Source organism: Martes martes (assembly GCF_963455335.1).
Source record: "Martes martes genome assembly, chromosome: 3".
Lineage (NCBI taxonomy): Eukaryota > Metazoa > Chordata > Mammalia > Carnivora > Mustelidae > Martes > Martes martes.
In genome coordinates, this window is record NC_137890.1 from 52,589,252 (window position 1) to 52,605,141 (window position 15,890).

Genomic DNA, 15,890 nt, shown 5'->3' on the forward strand with positions numbered 1-15,890 from the left:
CTGAAGTAGTTTCCTCAGTTTTTTTCTCTTTTATGGACTGGACAATTCTAAAGAATATAGGACTTTCATTATATACCTCAGCCTAGGTCTATACCATACTTTCTAATGGCCAAATTCACATCATGAATCCTTATCCAGAATATCCCTGAAATGAGGCTGAGCTCTTCTCACCTCAACACTCAGGAGGGACACAATGTCCATCTGTCCCACTTGGTCAAGTTGGCATTTACCGTAAAAGTTATCAGTTTCTTGTTTTGTAGTCAACTGAGTATTTTGGTAGGAGATATTCTTACATTATATCAATATCCTATACTTTTTTGGGAAGATATTTATTTATTTATTTATTTATTTATTTATTATTTGAAGAGAGGGAGAGAGAATATGAGTGTGTGCGTGCATGTGTGCGCGTGGTGGTCAGGGAGAGAATCTCAAGCAGATGCCTGTTGAGTGTGGAGCCCAACATGGTGCTCACTCTCATGACCCTGAGCCAAAATCAAGACTCAGATGTTTAACTGACTAAGCCGCCCAGGCACCCCAATATCCTATCCTTCACAGAACCTCCACCCACTAGCTTTAAAACCTTTGACCTTCTGCCTAAATCAACTATCATACTGATGGTTGCCAAATGGTGATTTTTCTGTTTATATAATTCCTTCTGCATTTATTCAAGAGATTTTTCTTCTCCCCCTTGTATTTATATATTCATTTATATCAATATGAACTTAGAGATTCCTATTCTATTCAATGGCTTATAATCAGCTGTTATCGTTGTTTACTTTGATACTTACGGGAGCCACTTCAAGCTGGTTCCTCTGTAACTTTGGCACATCAGCATCATTTGGTAGGCATTTCCTTACTTTCTGGCACAGTAAGATGATCCCAGTTCACTTCATTGTGTACTTCCCCTGTGCTGATGCTGAACCAGCCCTACTTCCTAGGAGTCCTGATTACTTTTAGTTTAGGAAGTGTGGTATTTAGAAACCAATGTCTCAGCAACTGGCATGATCACTGCCACTGGATCGTCAGTTTTTAGGCCTTCGTAGAGGAAAGAACTAGAAAGTTTGGGTCTGCATTCACATATACATACACTATCTGTATTACTCTGTTTATATATATTGAAAAAAAATGAGTTCATTCTGATTTCTCCAATTCCAATCTAACACCTCAGCAGTCTTTCTTTCCTTCTCCCTTTCTATGTTTATAAAATATTTTTCCAACAGTAAGTAACACAGCTCTCATAATCCTCAATATATTGACCCATCTGCTCAATTGATTTACTTATTTGTTCAATGTAGTCAACATCCCAACCACACCAGTCACCTCTGTACATGCTTCACTATCACTGGCCTGCCAGTGTCTCCATGCCTAGAAAAAAAAGAGAGGGAAAAGCAAGGGAAAGGAAGAACGATGGAAAGAAAGAAGTAGGAAAGAGGGGAAGCGAGAAATGGGAAGATGGGAACAGAAGGGATGAAAAGAGACATGGAAAAGGAAAGGAAAGCGAAGCAGATACTTACTTTTTTTTAATTTATTTAAATTCAAGTTAGTTAACATATAAGATACTTATTTTTTTTTTAAGATTTTATTTATTTGTTTGTCAGAGAGAGACACAGAGAGCATGCATAAGCAGGGGGAGCTGTAGGCAGAGGGAGAAACAGTCTCCATGCCAAGCAAGCAGCCTGATGTGAGACTAAATCCCAGGACCCTGGGATCATGACCTGACCCAAAGGCTGACACTTAACTAACTAAGCCACCCAGGTGTCCCAAGATACTTACTTTTAAAACACCTTCCACAGCCATCTTCCCTTCGTGTCCTAGTAAAATAGTGTATGGGTAAAGCCACTGGATTGCATGTTTGATTGACATCATAGGAAAGGAATCCTATTAGGAGCAAAAATACATAGGAATGAGGAACATCTAAAACAATCACAGAAAATTTATCTGAAATGCATATGACATTGAAATTGCCTTATAAATAATAATAGGTTTCTCATATTTTCTAGAAGTCTATAAAAGTAAATATTCATTACTTCCTCTTCTCTTCCTGTTCCACACCCTTTCCCTGGGTAAGCTCATCCACTCCTACCTTGCAGTTGCCATCTATCTGTTAATGGCTCTCATGTCTCTGTCTCTGATCCTGACTACTTTTCTGAGCTATAGACTTGAACTCTCAATTACCGAGACAGGACTCTAGATATCCCATTGACCCCCATTCAGCATGTCTGAAACTAAATGTCTGAACACATTTCCCTACCATACTCATCCCAAAGTACCTTCTCCTTCACTTTTATTCCTAATCTGAGTTACTCTCATACACAAATGTACTTACCTTCACAGTTATAAATTACAAGCTAGAAGGTTTTTATTACTCTCAAAACTTTTCCCCAAATCAAACTGCTTTCTCAATTCCGTTCACTCTACTTTCAGAAGTCTACTAAAAGGGACAACTAGAAAAATTTTGGTATAAGTTGTCTATCAGACAATATTATAGAATTACTGCTAACATGCCCAGGGGTATGATTAATGGTTCTGGTTATGCAGAATGTCCTACTTCTTACAAGGTGCACACTTAAGTATATAAGAATACTGACCACGGTTTCCTTTCAAATGGTTCAGAAAAAAAGAGAGATGGCAATTAAATGTGGCAATATACTAAAAACTAGTGACTCTAGTTGAAGGGATTATGGGTGTTCATTTTACTATTTGTGAACTTTTTTTTTAGATTTGGGAATTGTCAAAGTAAAAAGTTCCAAGCAAAAGCAAAAAGAACAAAATGTAGGAGATATGATAAATAGGAGGAGAAAACCTGTTCTAAATATATAGAGCAGTGTAAACAATACCTGTGAAACCTATTCAGTTTCAGGATATATAAACAAATAGCAACAATAGTTTAGAAATAAATCTCTTGGATTTATTTTTATTTTATTTTATTACTATATATTATTATATAGTAGTATTATTTTATTTTATTTTATTTTTATTTTAGGATCCCTACTACCTGAGATTATGCTCTCCTTAGCAAAATCTCTCACTGATGGTTACGGTTTCCCCCTTATGCCACCATGCTCTCCCCATCCCTCCTCCCTGCCAGCAGAGGTATCTTCCTCCAACATATAACTGATTACTATACACCTCACCTACTTCATAACATCTAATGGGCCCCTTCTTCCCCACTACAAAATCCAGACAACTGCACTCACCATGCAAACACTTCACACGAAAGCTCTAACCTCCCTCTTCACCATACATGCCTGTTCTAGCAATACGACTCAGCATTCTTCAAAAGTAACAAGCTCTTTTGTGATTCAACAGCTTTGTAAGAGCTATTCCCCCTGCATGGAGGGCATTTCCACCACTCCTGACACTACCGTCATGACCTCTTCGAAACCGTAGTGGACAATGTCTATGTTCCACCAAAGCCCTCAGATCTGTTTTTATCCTTTCTGAGCCTCTCACCTTTCCCTTCCAACAGCCAGCAGCGGCAGGGCTATTAAAGAAGACTACCCTTGAAGTCCTGAAGCCAGCTCTGCTCCAGGCCAAGAGGGCAGCTAGTGCCTGGGAATCAGTGTCCCTTGCGACGAGCAATGACTGCTGGTGCCCAAGTGTGAATGCCCCAGCTCCCTGCCTCAGTGGGGCAGGTGGAGGCACAGCTTACCTGCAACATGTCTCTCCCAGCCCTTCATGCCTCTTCAGGCTGAGTCCTCCCTCCCTCTGTGGACTTTTCCCTGAGCTGCACATCTGCCCGCCTCCCCCCTCCCCCCCCCCCCCCCGATAAAGCTGGAAGCTCTTCAAGGGCTCAGAACATGCAGCTGGGCTCTGTACAGTTTACTGCGCTGCAGCCAAGTAAGCTCAGGTCTTGTAATATTTATAAAATACAATAAGACAAACTGAAGTGATCAATCCCCAAGGATTAACTTTTAAATGTACTTTTTGCCACAAAGTGTACACATCATTAATTTGGGTATACATATCATTAATTTATTTTATACATACCAGGATTTGAACTGCAGCTGGTAAACTATCTAAAGGAAAATCTGGAAGTCCAAGAGTAGAAGATTCTTGGGAACAGAGAGTGGTAGCAAAGGACAAGAGCTGAGAAATTCTAGGGGAGAAAAATTAAGTGATGTTAGGGGCACCTGGGTGGCTCAGTGGGTTAAAGCCTCTGCCTTCCGCTCAGGTCATGATCCCAGGGTCCTGGGATCCAGCCCTGCAATGGGGCTCTCTGCTCAGCAGGGAGCCTGTTTTTCACACCCCTCCCTCTGCCTGCCTCTCTGCCTACTTGTGATCTCTGCCTGTCAAATAAATAAATAAAATCTTAAAAAAAAAAAATTAAGTGATGTTAAATGTTATCCTAATAGCTTTAATACATAAAATGTATTCATTTTTAAAATATGAAACAGCTGAGCCAACTTAATTAATCTAAAAGATGATACTTACTATTAAATTCTCAAGAAACAACAGCTTCATATTGTAATATTCCATTTAAAACTCAGAAGCTGGGGTGCCTGGGTGGCTCAGCCAGTTGAGTGCCTGCCTTCAGCTTGGGTCACAGAGCCCTACCTCAAGTCTGCTTCTCCCTTTCCAACTCTGCCACTCTCTCGCTCTCTCTCAAATAAATAAATAAAATCTTTTAAAAAATAAATAAAACTCAGAAGCTGATTAAATATACAGATATATTTCTTTTTTTTAAGATTTTTTAAAAATTTATTTATTTGAGAGAGAGAGCAAGTGAGCACAAGTCAGGGCAAGGTGGGGGGAGAGGCAAAGGGAGAGGGAAAAGCAGACTCCCCACTGAGCAGGGAGCCCAACATGACCCTGAGATCATGACCTGAGCCAAGGCAGATGCTTAACTGGCTGGGCCACCCAGGAGTCCCCAGATATATTTCTAAAATATGACAATATGTGAGACTTTCCACAACCTGGCCCACATTTATCCTGCCAGCCTCCCTTCCCACCCTTCTCAATGCAAACCTGAATTCCAGCCACGAGGAGCTTTTTATAGCCTCAAGAACAAGGCATACACTCTCATACCCCATGCTTTAAAAATAACTTCTTAGAATTCCTTAATTCCAATCTTTATCTGGCAAAAGTGTACTTATTCTTAATTCCAATCTTTATCTGGCAAAAGTGTATTTATTCATCTCAAATGTTGATGCCTTTTTGAAATTATGACCCCTACTATACAATATTAAACTAATACCTTCCCATATCTTTAAACTCTACCATATCTTGAATTTCTTGCCTTCAAGGATCATGTCTTATTAACTTTATCATTAGAATTTACCACAACTACTAAAAAATTCTTCAAAGAATATTTATTGAATGGATGAATTAATCAATTCATCAATGGACAAAATAAATAAATTTGATGTTAAGTGTCCAGATATTTATATAAATATGTGTGTGTGCACGTGTATGTGTATCTGTGTATGTGTGTATGTGTAGCTAAAATACTTACTTTTCAGCAGAAACATTGGCTCCAACTGAATACAGCAGTTTAAGTTGGTCCTAAAATAACATAGAAACATATCAAATCAATAAGGAATGTAACAGACTAAAGGCAAACTTTTATAGGCACACTTCAAACTTTAAGTGGACACTAAGTAATAGTAAAAAAAATAATTTTTGATATATGTCATTTTCTAAAAGTTAGCCTTTTTAAATCCATCAGATAGATAATGCCACAATAATTTTTCTCTCTAGTTTCCAGAGATTTTCTTTACTCTCTTTTTCTCTCCATTAACTACTGAGAGGGACATAAAAACATAGTAACATTTTTATAGTAACCAAATAGAAATAGAAAATCTGTTTAAGAAATAAATTATCCTTGTTCATACTTACCTTAAAGGGTAGATAATAAATATCTCTGGCCTGAAATCGAGAACGGAGAGGGGGGTCTAATGGATTCCCAGAGTACTTAGGCACTGGCAAGCCCAAAGCAATGACGCGGAAGTTTTCACTAACCCGAACAATCTTCCAAGCATCCAATTCTGTTTTGGTATGATCCTGAAAGAAGATCCAAACTTATAGCATAAATGATGCAGATTACAACTGCAAGAACTGCCAGGCTTAGGAATTTAGGCCCTGATTGCTGAGTAAATTGTATTTGGGAACCAAATACAAGCTTCAAAACCAAACCTTCAAGGAAGGAAGCAAAGTGAAATCAGGATCAGGGTGCCAGGAAGGCTCACACCATGAAGACTGGAGTTGAACAGAGAAGCAGCTAACAGTCAAGGAACAAAGGCAGCATGGGTCGTCAGATCTCTAAGCTGTGGTCATTAACTCGGAGAAACTAAGTGAGGAGGCTAAGGAATATAATACTGATTCAGACCAGAGAACGTAAAAGGATGTCCTAGAGGGACTGACCACTCACTGGTTGAGTAGAGAGTGCCCATGGACCTCAAAGAGACAACCATGTTTATGGGTCTATTTCTGCCAAGATAAATTCATAGTAACAACTGCCATGTATTGAAAACTCATTACATGTAAGTACTTTCAATGAATTTTGCTCACTTAACTTTTATCAGAATGCAAATAAACATTTAATTCATTTTTAAGGATGAACAAACTGACGTTCAAAGGAATTCTATAACTTGCCCATGGTCCTACAACTTGCATCTGGTGGAGTTGAGACTGGAAACAGTACAGGGTCTGGGGTTACAAACCCTGGCTCTAGCACTTGGTGTAAACATGACCAAGAGCACGTTATTATGCCTTCTGACCCTCAGCTTTGTCATTGATAAAGTGGGAATAGTATCACCAGCATTACTATGCCTAATGGGAAAACCAAATACAACAGTGTATGCGAAAGCAACTGGTCCACAATAGGCACCTGTTATCTCATTCCTTCTCTCTCTGCTTGACCCTAACAATGGCTCTTCACTGTCCTCAGCTGTATAGCTTACAAAGCTTATATGAACGTGTACGACCTCAGCTTTCAGTATATCCGCAGGGGATGCGACCCGTATAACTGTGTAGAAGCTCTTCACGCGACACTCAAGGACTTTCCTGGCTCGAGTCATGTCCTATTCTCTAGGTCCCAGCAGGCACTGCACACCCAGCCTTCAGCCTGCCTTCCCTGACCCCGTCCTCCGCCACATCTCACAACCGTGGCTCTCCAGACACATCATGCTGCTTGACCAACGCTGCTCCACTTGCCTGAAACACCCTTTCCACTTTGCACAGCATAAACACAGGCATCATTTCAAGCTTAGCACGAACAACATCACTTTCTAATCCCTCCCTCCATCAGAACCAGTTTTGTACCCCTCCACTGTATCCTGTGCAAGGATCTGACTTCTGTACATTACCACTTCATGCTGCAGCCAAGCTCTCGAGAGGACTTATTATCTCTTAAACATAATAGGACAAATGTCTGTTGATTGACTGCATGAAATCATTTAAAAATATAATGAACGATTATTTCAAGCATAACCAAAATTATGACCCCACTTCCATCAACAGACTACAGAGATACTGTATCACCATGCACCGGAAGACAAGAGTCAGCATCTAGCCCTGCCTGAGAAACAAGAGCATCATCTTCAGACAGCTGAGTATTTTTCTTTCCCACTTACCCAAAAAAGATCATCAGGATATAAATAGAATTTATACAAACTGATGGTATCTGCTACAATCACCTCTCTGAAACCATTAAAATTTTGAAGTATTCAAATTTAGTATACTGAATCTAACTAGAAATAAACAGGACTTAAATTATGGTACCGAAATCCTCTTATCATAGAAATTGTCTTAAGGTGGTGGTGTTTTGTGAAGGGATCTTGCCTATCTTCTCTGAGGTTCTTATGAGACAGATTCTATGAATATAGAAACGATATTTACCAATGAAAATTAAGCTTACATTGGGAAAAAACAATGTAGTACATCCTTCTCAATAACAAACGCTCCTTGTATACTAAAACTCTTCAATTAGCAATAATCGTGCCTCAGATAAACCTCAATCGCTACAATACTGCCACTGTGCAAAGCTTAAAACTCTTTTGACCCCATATCTCAAATTCTTAACCAAAGTAATAGGTTCAATAACTCTGCATAAAATTCTAACGCAAATAAAGAATATATGAAACTTCTAATTGTGAAGTAAACACCACACTTAAAAAAAAATGATCCCATATCTGAGTATTCTTTTCCAAATCATTTACTAAAAATGCCAAATAACTAAATAATGATATAGGAGCCAATAATAGTTCTTTTGTAATTTGAAAGTAAATGAGAAAATGTTCTGCATAACACTGACCTACTTCAAAAATAATAAATATAAATTACATTCTTATATTTATTTAAATTCGTATTTTTATAATATTAATTGAAATTTAAAGTAAATTTAAATAAATGAATAATAAACATATCTTTCATTTCAGTAAATTAACTCTAACAATATGAATGAATGAATTTTTTTCTTACTGATTAAACCCTCAATTATCCTCTTCTAATTACATTAGTATGATGTCATCTTCAGATAGTTCCAAAATAAGACAACTATATCTCACGGTGAAAACACCATCTAGAGACTCCCATAAACAGTAAAGAAACAGACTGCTAAAAGGGTAGCAGGACAGGTTTCTGAGAAAACAACTCACACAGCAGGAATCAGAAAGAGCTATTTCTGGTCCTACCAGCCATGGAGCATCAGTTCAATCAGACCCTCTGGTGTCAACAACTCTTATTTAGTGCCTAGTGTGTCCTGGGCTTTCATCAGCTGTATCAAGAAGAAAGGAGACACAGATTCTGCTCTTGAGCAATTTGTAACCTACTTGGGGCAGTAAAATTCGCATCCATGTATCTCTACCGCACAAGTGTCAGAGAGACTGAATCCTAGAATGCAGAGGCAGAGCCATCAACCCCTGAATTCTGGTTTAGCCGGAGAGCTCCAGTATAGCACAGATGGCGCTGAATGGGCAAGGGCTGTCTTCTCGTCCTTTTGTGACATTCCATGAACACCTTCCCCAAAGCCTCCGAAGGGCCCCACACTCTCTTCCTATCAACTTGCATCACAGCATTTAAAGATTTTATTGCACTGATTCATTCATTCAACAAATAGTTATTGAGCAGCCACTAAGTGCCAGGCACTGCCCTAAGAGCTTCAGATAACACTGGCGACAAAAATCCCTGGTAGCAAAAGTTGTAATCTAGCAGAGGGAGGCAGCGAATAAACTAAAAACACAGCAAGGAAATAATTCCTGTAGGATGTTAGAAGACTAAGGAAAAAATAGAGCAGAATCAGGGAGCGTGAGGGCAGAGGGGACACTGCAATGTCAAATTGGTGGGTGAGAGCAGGCTTCATTGAGAACGTAACACTGGACCAAAGGCTTGAAGGGGTATAGAAGGAAGCCAGACAGGTATCTGGGAGAAAATCATTCTGAAGAGCAAACTGACTTGCAAAGCACTAGGAGAATGCCTTCCCGGTGGGTTTAAGGTAAAGTAAAGACAATACTATCAGCTGGAGTGGAATAAACAAGGACAGCAGGAGATAAGGCTAAAGAGGCAGGAAGAGCCCAGATCAGACAAGATCTATTTTGCACTGGAAGGCCTTTGAGTTTTAGAGTGAGGAGAGGGTTTAGAACAGTTTTAATCTGCCCCATGTTTTAAAGTGATCCTGGACCACTGCAGGGCAGCCGGAATGGAAATGAGGGTTGTTAGGGGTTTCTTAAAACAACTCAGGCATCAGATCCAGGCAGCTTGGACCGTCATGGTATCTTTTAAATATCTTTCATTTCTGTCAATATCTACTGGATTTTGAGCTTCTGGAGGCCAAGAACTACACTCAGTTCAGCTTTGTCTTGCCTGCACCATCTAGAAGCCATTAGACTTCTGGTACATGGTTGTTGGGAGACAGAGAAGAAAATAGGAAAGGAGGGAGAAAAAGAAGAAAGAATTAAAAGGAGGGGGAAAAAAGAGAAACAAATAGTTATTACATAGGCCAAAAAAAGACCAGTAAAAAAATCTGGGAGGTCTTCTAATAGGATCTGCAAACTGAAAAACTTGTCAAACTGCGAACTCATGAGCTAAGCAGTGTGCCACAGATGCGAGCCGCCTGAACGCTGTCCTCGTGCCCACACAAGCCTGTCTCACCACAAACGGCACCACCTACAGCTCAGGAGCCAAGACAAAGGAGCTGGATTTTTCTGTTCTTACTTGGAGAAGTTTGTCGTAACGCTCTGAAGACATCAGGAAGCGTCCATCCTCAAGCTGCATCTCCCTATTTTCCAGCAAGTTGTTCAAAACGGGCAGAACATTCCTCTCCGCCTTTTCCAGGCCTTCCAAAACAAGGGTTCTGCCTTCTGTGGCTGCACGGACTGCACACTATTTCCAAGAGACAAAAGCAGTATGAGAATATGGAAGATGCCAGAGCATGGCTTAATTTTACTTGTAATGCAAGTAAGTGAAGAAGTAAGAGATAAGCGAATAATGCAACCACAGATGATCAGTACCTTCACAGTCTAGTTTTACTAGGCAGTAGAATTTGTTGTATGCCTGTTCAGGAAAAGAATGCTTGTAACATACATAGCAAAGACCAAGTACATACACTTAATATAAAAAGAATTTTTCAGATTAAGAAAATAATATCACTATGATATGCAAATGAGCATAATAAAATATTTTCGATTTCACTGGTTAACAAAGAGCTGCAAGGTAAAACAATATATTTTTAGAACTTCAAATTAGCAGAGATTAAAAAAGAATAGTAATACTCAGTGTTGGTAAGGTTAAGACGAAACTGGCACTTTTCATTCCCGATTGGTCTATGTGCAAAATGACAATGTTACAGAGAATAATTGGCAAGGTATTTTTAAAAATTTAAATGGTTATGTTCATTAATCCAGCAATTCTATTTCAAGGAATTTTTCTTAAGGGAATAGTCAGGAAAACATAGATGGAAAGATTTATAATTACAAAAAAATTTATAATTACAAAAAAAAATTACAAAATTACAAAAAAAAAAAACCACCCAAAAACAAAAACAAAAAAAACCCAAATGACAATCTAGAAGACTGGCAAAATATACCATAATAAATCAGTGTGATGGACTACTACACAGCTATCAGAGATAATGTTACAGCTCTATCTCTACTAGGACTATGCCATTTCTTACCTGATTACCAAACCTTAAGTAAATATGCTTCTTGTTTTAAGAACTTTGTTATAATTACTCATAAACTTAATTTATGAGTCCATGGGATGGGTTGGGGTAGACAATGACAATGCTCTAGAGATGGGACATTTGCTTCTTCCATCAGTTGTATTACAAATCTGTGATAAAACATGAGGAAAAGCCACTACAAATTGACATTGGTCAACCTCAGCTGAATCATCACTATTAGAAAATACTTTCTTCATTTCTTATAGAAGTTATTGCCAAGACAAGCTTCCAGTCCTTTTCATTTCTTTCTATGATGTACTTTACCATGATGATAAAAGTCATCAGAATTGCGATTCCATGGCTTTCCTTAACTCTATCACACAACTCCTCTGTGTCTTCCCTACTCTTATTTCTGTCTTTGACAATCTCCAAGGCCAGCCCTTTCCACCTTGAGCTTAGAGGCATCCACTCTTACCTTTTCTAAAATCTTCCATCAACCACCTCTTAACTGAACTTTTAACTTCCTTCTCTTCTACAAACATGTCTGCACTTTATGAAAACCTATAGTCTCCTAATACCTCTCAATATCATCTATTTATCTTCAAGCCCCATGAGGAATAGTCCCATACACACTGCCTCTACTAAGCCTCCATCACTCTTATTTTACTAAAACTGCTCACTTGCAAGCACCAAAAAAAGAAGGCATTTTCTTACTCTTCATGTTCTCCTTTCCTCCCACCCTCTTCCCTTGATCCTCTCTTGTGCTTCATGTTCTGTCTTAAGATATTTACCAAGTAGGTTTTCCCTCTGGCTTTCCTCAACCCTTCCTCTGACTCCTGTCCTCTTAAAAAAAAAAAAAAATCAAGAGCAAGAGCAAGCATTCCCTAAGGTTCTGCCCTTACCCTTTCCCTTCCTCTTCCCTCATTTGTTATTTCATTAGCAAAGCTCTAACATGCTCCCATAAATTCTCACTTGTTCACTGAGGAGCCATTACATGACAGGTGCTATGTTATATGCTACATTAAGTAAACAGCAATAACAATAGATAACATTTTTAAAATTTTCTTTATCTCCTCTTTCTTGAGAAACATAGTATGTGATCCCAACCTTCCTCCTGATCTCCACGCTCCCATTTCCAAATATCTTTTAAACATCTCATCAGACGTGTTCAAACTCAACATGCTGAATCAAATATGACTTCTTTCTAAACCAGGCCCTCTTCCTGGTGGCGATTTCAATTAAAGTCTCATTGAGGGTGCCTGGGTGGCTCAGTTGGTAAAGTGTCTGCCTTCAGCTCAGGTCATGATCCCAGGGTCCTGGGCTCCCTGCTCAGTGGGGGGTCTGCTTTTCCCTCTCCCACTCCCCCCTCTTGCACTCTCTTTCTTGCACTCACTCACCCTGTCAAATAAACACATAAAAATCTTTAAAATAAATAAATAAGTAAAATCTCATTGATTCTCCTGCCACCCCAAATTCAGTACTTCTAATTCCTTAAACAACGCAAGTGTAACCTCTAAATAGTTCATGCGTTTATCCGCACTGCACCATCTCAACAGGAGCCTTCCTTCACTCCCTGTTCATTTTACTGAAAGAGTCAATTGGAACAGGCACCATATCTCCGTATCTCTCGTTCTCTGTTGTGCTCAAGATAATCCTATTTTACCTGCTGGAAGTTAAAGACTGAATCATGCCTTCTGAAAACTCTATTTCAACAATGAGATCTATGATTATGCAACTTACCTCAACTTTATGAAGAATATTATTTTTTAAAATCCCCCTAAACTTTTTTCTTATTAATTATTTATTTACACACCATTTGAGTGGCAATGAGTGGATGCTTTATAGTGCAAATGGATCCAAAGATAAGAAAAACAGGATTATAAATTTATGAGTGGTATTTTTTTTATATGAAAAAGACTGAAAAGAAAAAAATCACACACAAAGGATCACCCAATATTTTCAACTTTCTTCCCGACTTGCCCTTTGTATATGTAGTTACAGACTCGGTACATACATGTAAATTAAAAATTTTAAATGCAGGCAAGAGTACTGGCTAAAAGGAGAAAACCTTAAAAAGATACTTTTTAGTAACTGAATCTGAATCACTGAGTTTATAGAAATAATACTAGTTACTAATCCACATCATCTTGTTTCCTGATTGTTCCTTAAAGTAGTCTATAAAAGTATGAAACTATAAAGTATGAAAATACTTTAATCAGTACTGTCAAACTTTAGTAATGCAATCTCATCACCTTTGTATAGAAGAATGTTAAAAAAAAAAAACAAACCCTACATACCAAATCCATTAAGTACTCGAATATATCAACATATTGTACCATGTGGTGAGTCTCAGACTTAATTGGACATGCTGGAGAAAAATTGTTACAGGTTTTGTGCCCAAGAGAGGCTCAAACAGCCCACCCTGTCTGCATCGATGCCCTCTTTCCCCTCTGTCTGCTCAGCACATGAGTGTAGAGCCACAATGCTCAAGTTCTCCTTGTTCTTCCATGTGCCTGTTTCATCTCACCAGCAAGATTCTCAGGTTCAAGGGGTGAGAACCCTGCCTTTTATGTCATCCTGGTGCAAAACGGGCTCACAGAAGGCTTTTGGTGTTTATGGAATAAAAATGTAACCTCTCAGTTAAAAGATGCTGTTATGTAAGTTTAGGAAGGATTTTTATATGAAGGATAATAGTTATGTATGCCCACACTTGTTAGGAGAACAGAACAAATTTAACCGTCAGCATGAATGACTTAAGCTACATAGTTCAAAAATTTTCTACACGGATTTTTGGATAAAGGAATGGTGGTATACTTTTTCTCCTGAAATCTTAAAAAAGAAGGGGGCAATGCATACATATTTTATGTAGAATGAATACTTGTGATAGTTACTCAAAGCAGAAATTACATCAACCATAAGGATCCTTTCCTGCCCTTCAAGCTACAGAATTACCAGAGACCTAATTTTCTCAAATAGAAATCAGAAAAAATGCAGCAAGATCTTTCTGGACAAACCATATCAGTTTTAACAACCCAACATGTAGGCATGAAGGGTTTCAAGATAAAGGAGGCTGCATGACCTAAAAATCAAAAACCATCTAAGCCTCTGTTCTAGATTTGCTTCTGATTTGATACAAGACCTTAGGCAAACAATTAATCTGGAGGTCTGTGTCCTCATTTACTAAATGAGAATATCCTCAAGGGGTATTGTACATTGTCACTATCTATGAAAGAAAGCAGTACTGGAAATTAAATTTAAAGTTATCGGACCTAATTAAAATAGAAATTATTACTGATATAACCACAATTTAATGAAAACAGATTCCAAAAAGCTTCAAGTGACTCGGAATGGCTACAGTTTAACAGCACTGAGGAAGCCAAACAAAAACAAAAATAATTAAATTTTAAGTTCTTTATTTTAAAATATCAGAATAAGATCAGATGGATTTTTCAGTGCTCTACCACTTACCTGCTATGGGCAATTTAGGCTAGTCACTTTACCTCTCTAAGCCTCCATTTCTTTCTTAAGCCACACCATTTATGGTGCTTATCTCACAGATTGTGGTGAAGATTAACCAAGATAACCTCTGGCTCAAGTAAACCTGTACAAAATGATTAGCTGTTGTACTGTCAATACTCTCATTCTTGTAGTCATGGTGGCCGTCATCAACATCATCGTTGTCGCTCTTTCAGGGAAATAGATATGATACAAAGAATACAAACTTTGGAACTGGACAGATCCTAGTTCAAATCCCACCTCTCCTGTTTAGCAGTTGTATGACCATGGCCCTCTAAGACTCAAGTTACTTTACCTATAAGATGGGGAAGTCATCGCCATCCTAAGGATGTTTTGAGGATTAGATGCACTCAAATAAGGCACCTAGCACAACAGAGGTCTCAATAAAAGTTGTTACTATGTCTTGATTTTTTACTTAATTTCAGTATAGTTAACCTACAGTGTTATATTATGTGCCCTGATTTTTCAAGCGAATTATATAAATCTGTCAAACAGTTAACATTATATGAGTACACAAGAGTTGGCCTAAGCAAAATGGCAATATGGTAAGGAGCCAAGGCTTGAGTTCTGACTAACACAGAGGCCAGAATAAACAGAGAGCCCTTCTCCAACTGTCCAAGTGACAATTAGAACGTATTATAACAATACGGCTGTAAAGGGTCTGGTGCAAGTTAACAAGTCATTTAGCCACTCTCAACAGCCTTGTTTCTAGGTGATGCTTTCCAAATTCCAAATACTTAATTTAGCAACGAACTTCTGAAATACAACTTTTATTTTATTTTATTTTATTTATTTTAACAGCGGTTACATGTAAAAAGTAGCTTCAGCATCCACAAATAGGATTAAGTTTACAAGTAACTGTTTTTCCCTATTTTGACAAAATAAAAATCTCATTTTCTGATCAATAGCACTATTATTCAACTTATTAGGAGTTGCTTTTGATGGCCTCTACTATTTAAGCAGCACATTAAAAAAAAGATTAATCCTTATTTTTTTCTATTAATAAGAGAGAATCAAGAATAATCCCAAACAGGGGCATCTGGGTGGCTCATGGAATTAAACATCAGCCCTTGGCTCGGGTCATAATCTCAGAGTCCTGGGAACCAGCGACACCTCAGGGTCTCTGCTCAGCAGGAAGTGTGCTTCTCTCTCTCCCTCCTTTTCCACCCCAGCTTGTGTGTACTCTTTCTCTCTCTCAAATAAATAAATAAAATCTTAAAAAAAAAAAAAAAAGGAATAACCCCAAACAGAAAAGAAGACATTAAAATACTATATA

At 38.3% G+C, this 15,890-nt stretch overlaps 1 protein-coding gene across 2 annotated transcripts in view; it reads right to left on the reverse strand.

Annotated features, from left to right (window-relative positions):
* VWA8 (von Willebrand factor A domain containing 8) overlaps positions 1-15,890 on the reverse strand; it is a 330,448-nt gene that overhangs the window by 263,677 nt on the left and 50,881 nt on the right. For both annotated transcript variants that reach the window (XM_080798346.1, XM_080798347.1), the window contains exons 5-9: positions 10,153-10,320; positions 5,839-6,003; positions 5,456-5,505; positions 3,991-4,099; positions 1,774-1,878 (exon numbers count right to left, since the gene is read on the reverse strand). In XM_080798346.1, the coding sequence (XP_080654472.1) occupies positions 1,774-1,878; positions 3,991-4,099; positions 5,456-5,505; positions 5,839-6,003; positions 10,153-10,320 (597 nt within the window). The remainder of the gene's footprint in view (positions 1-1,773; positions 1,879-3,990; positions 4,100-5,455; positions 5,506-5,838; positions 6,004-10,152; positions 10,321-15,890) is intronic.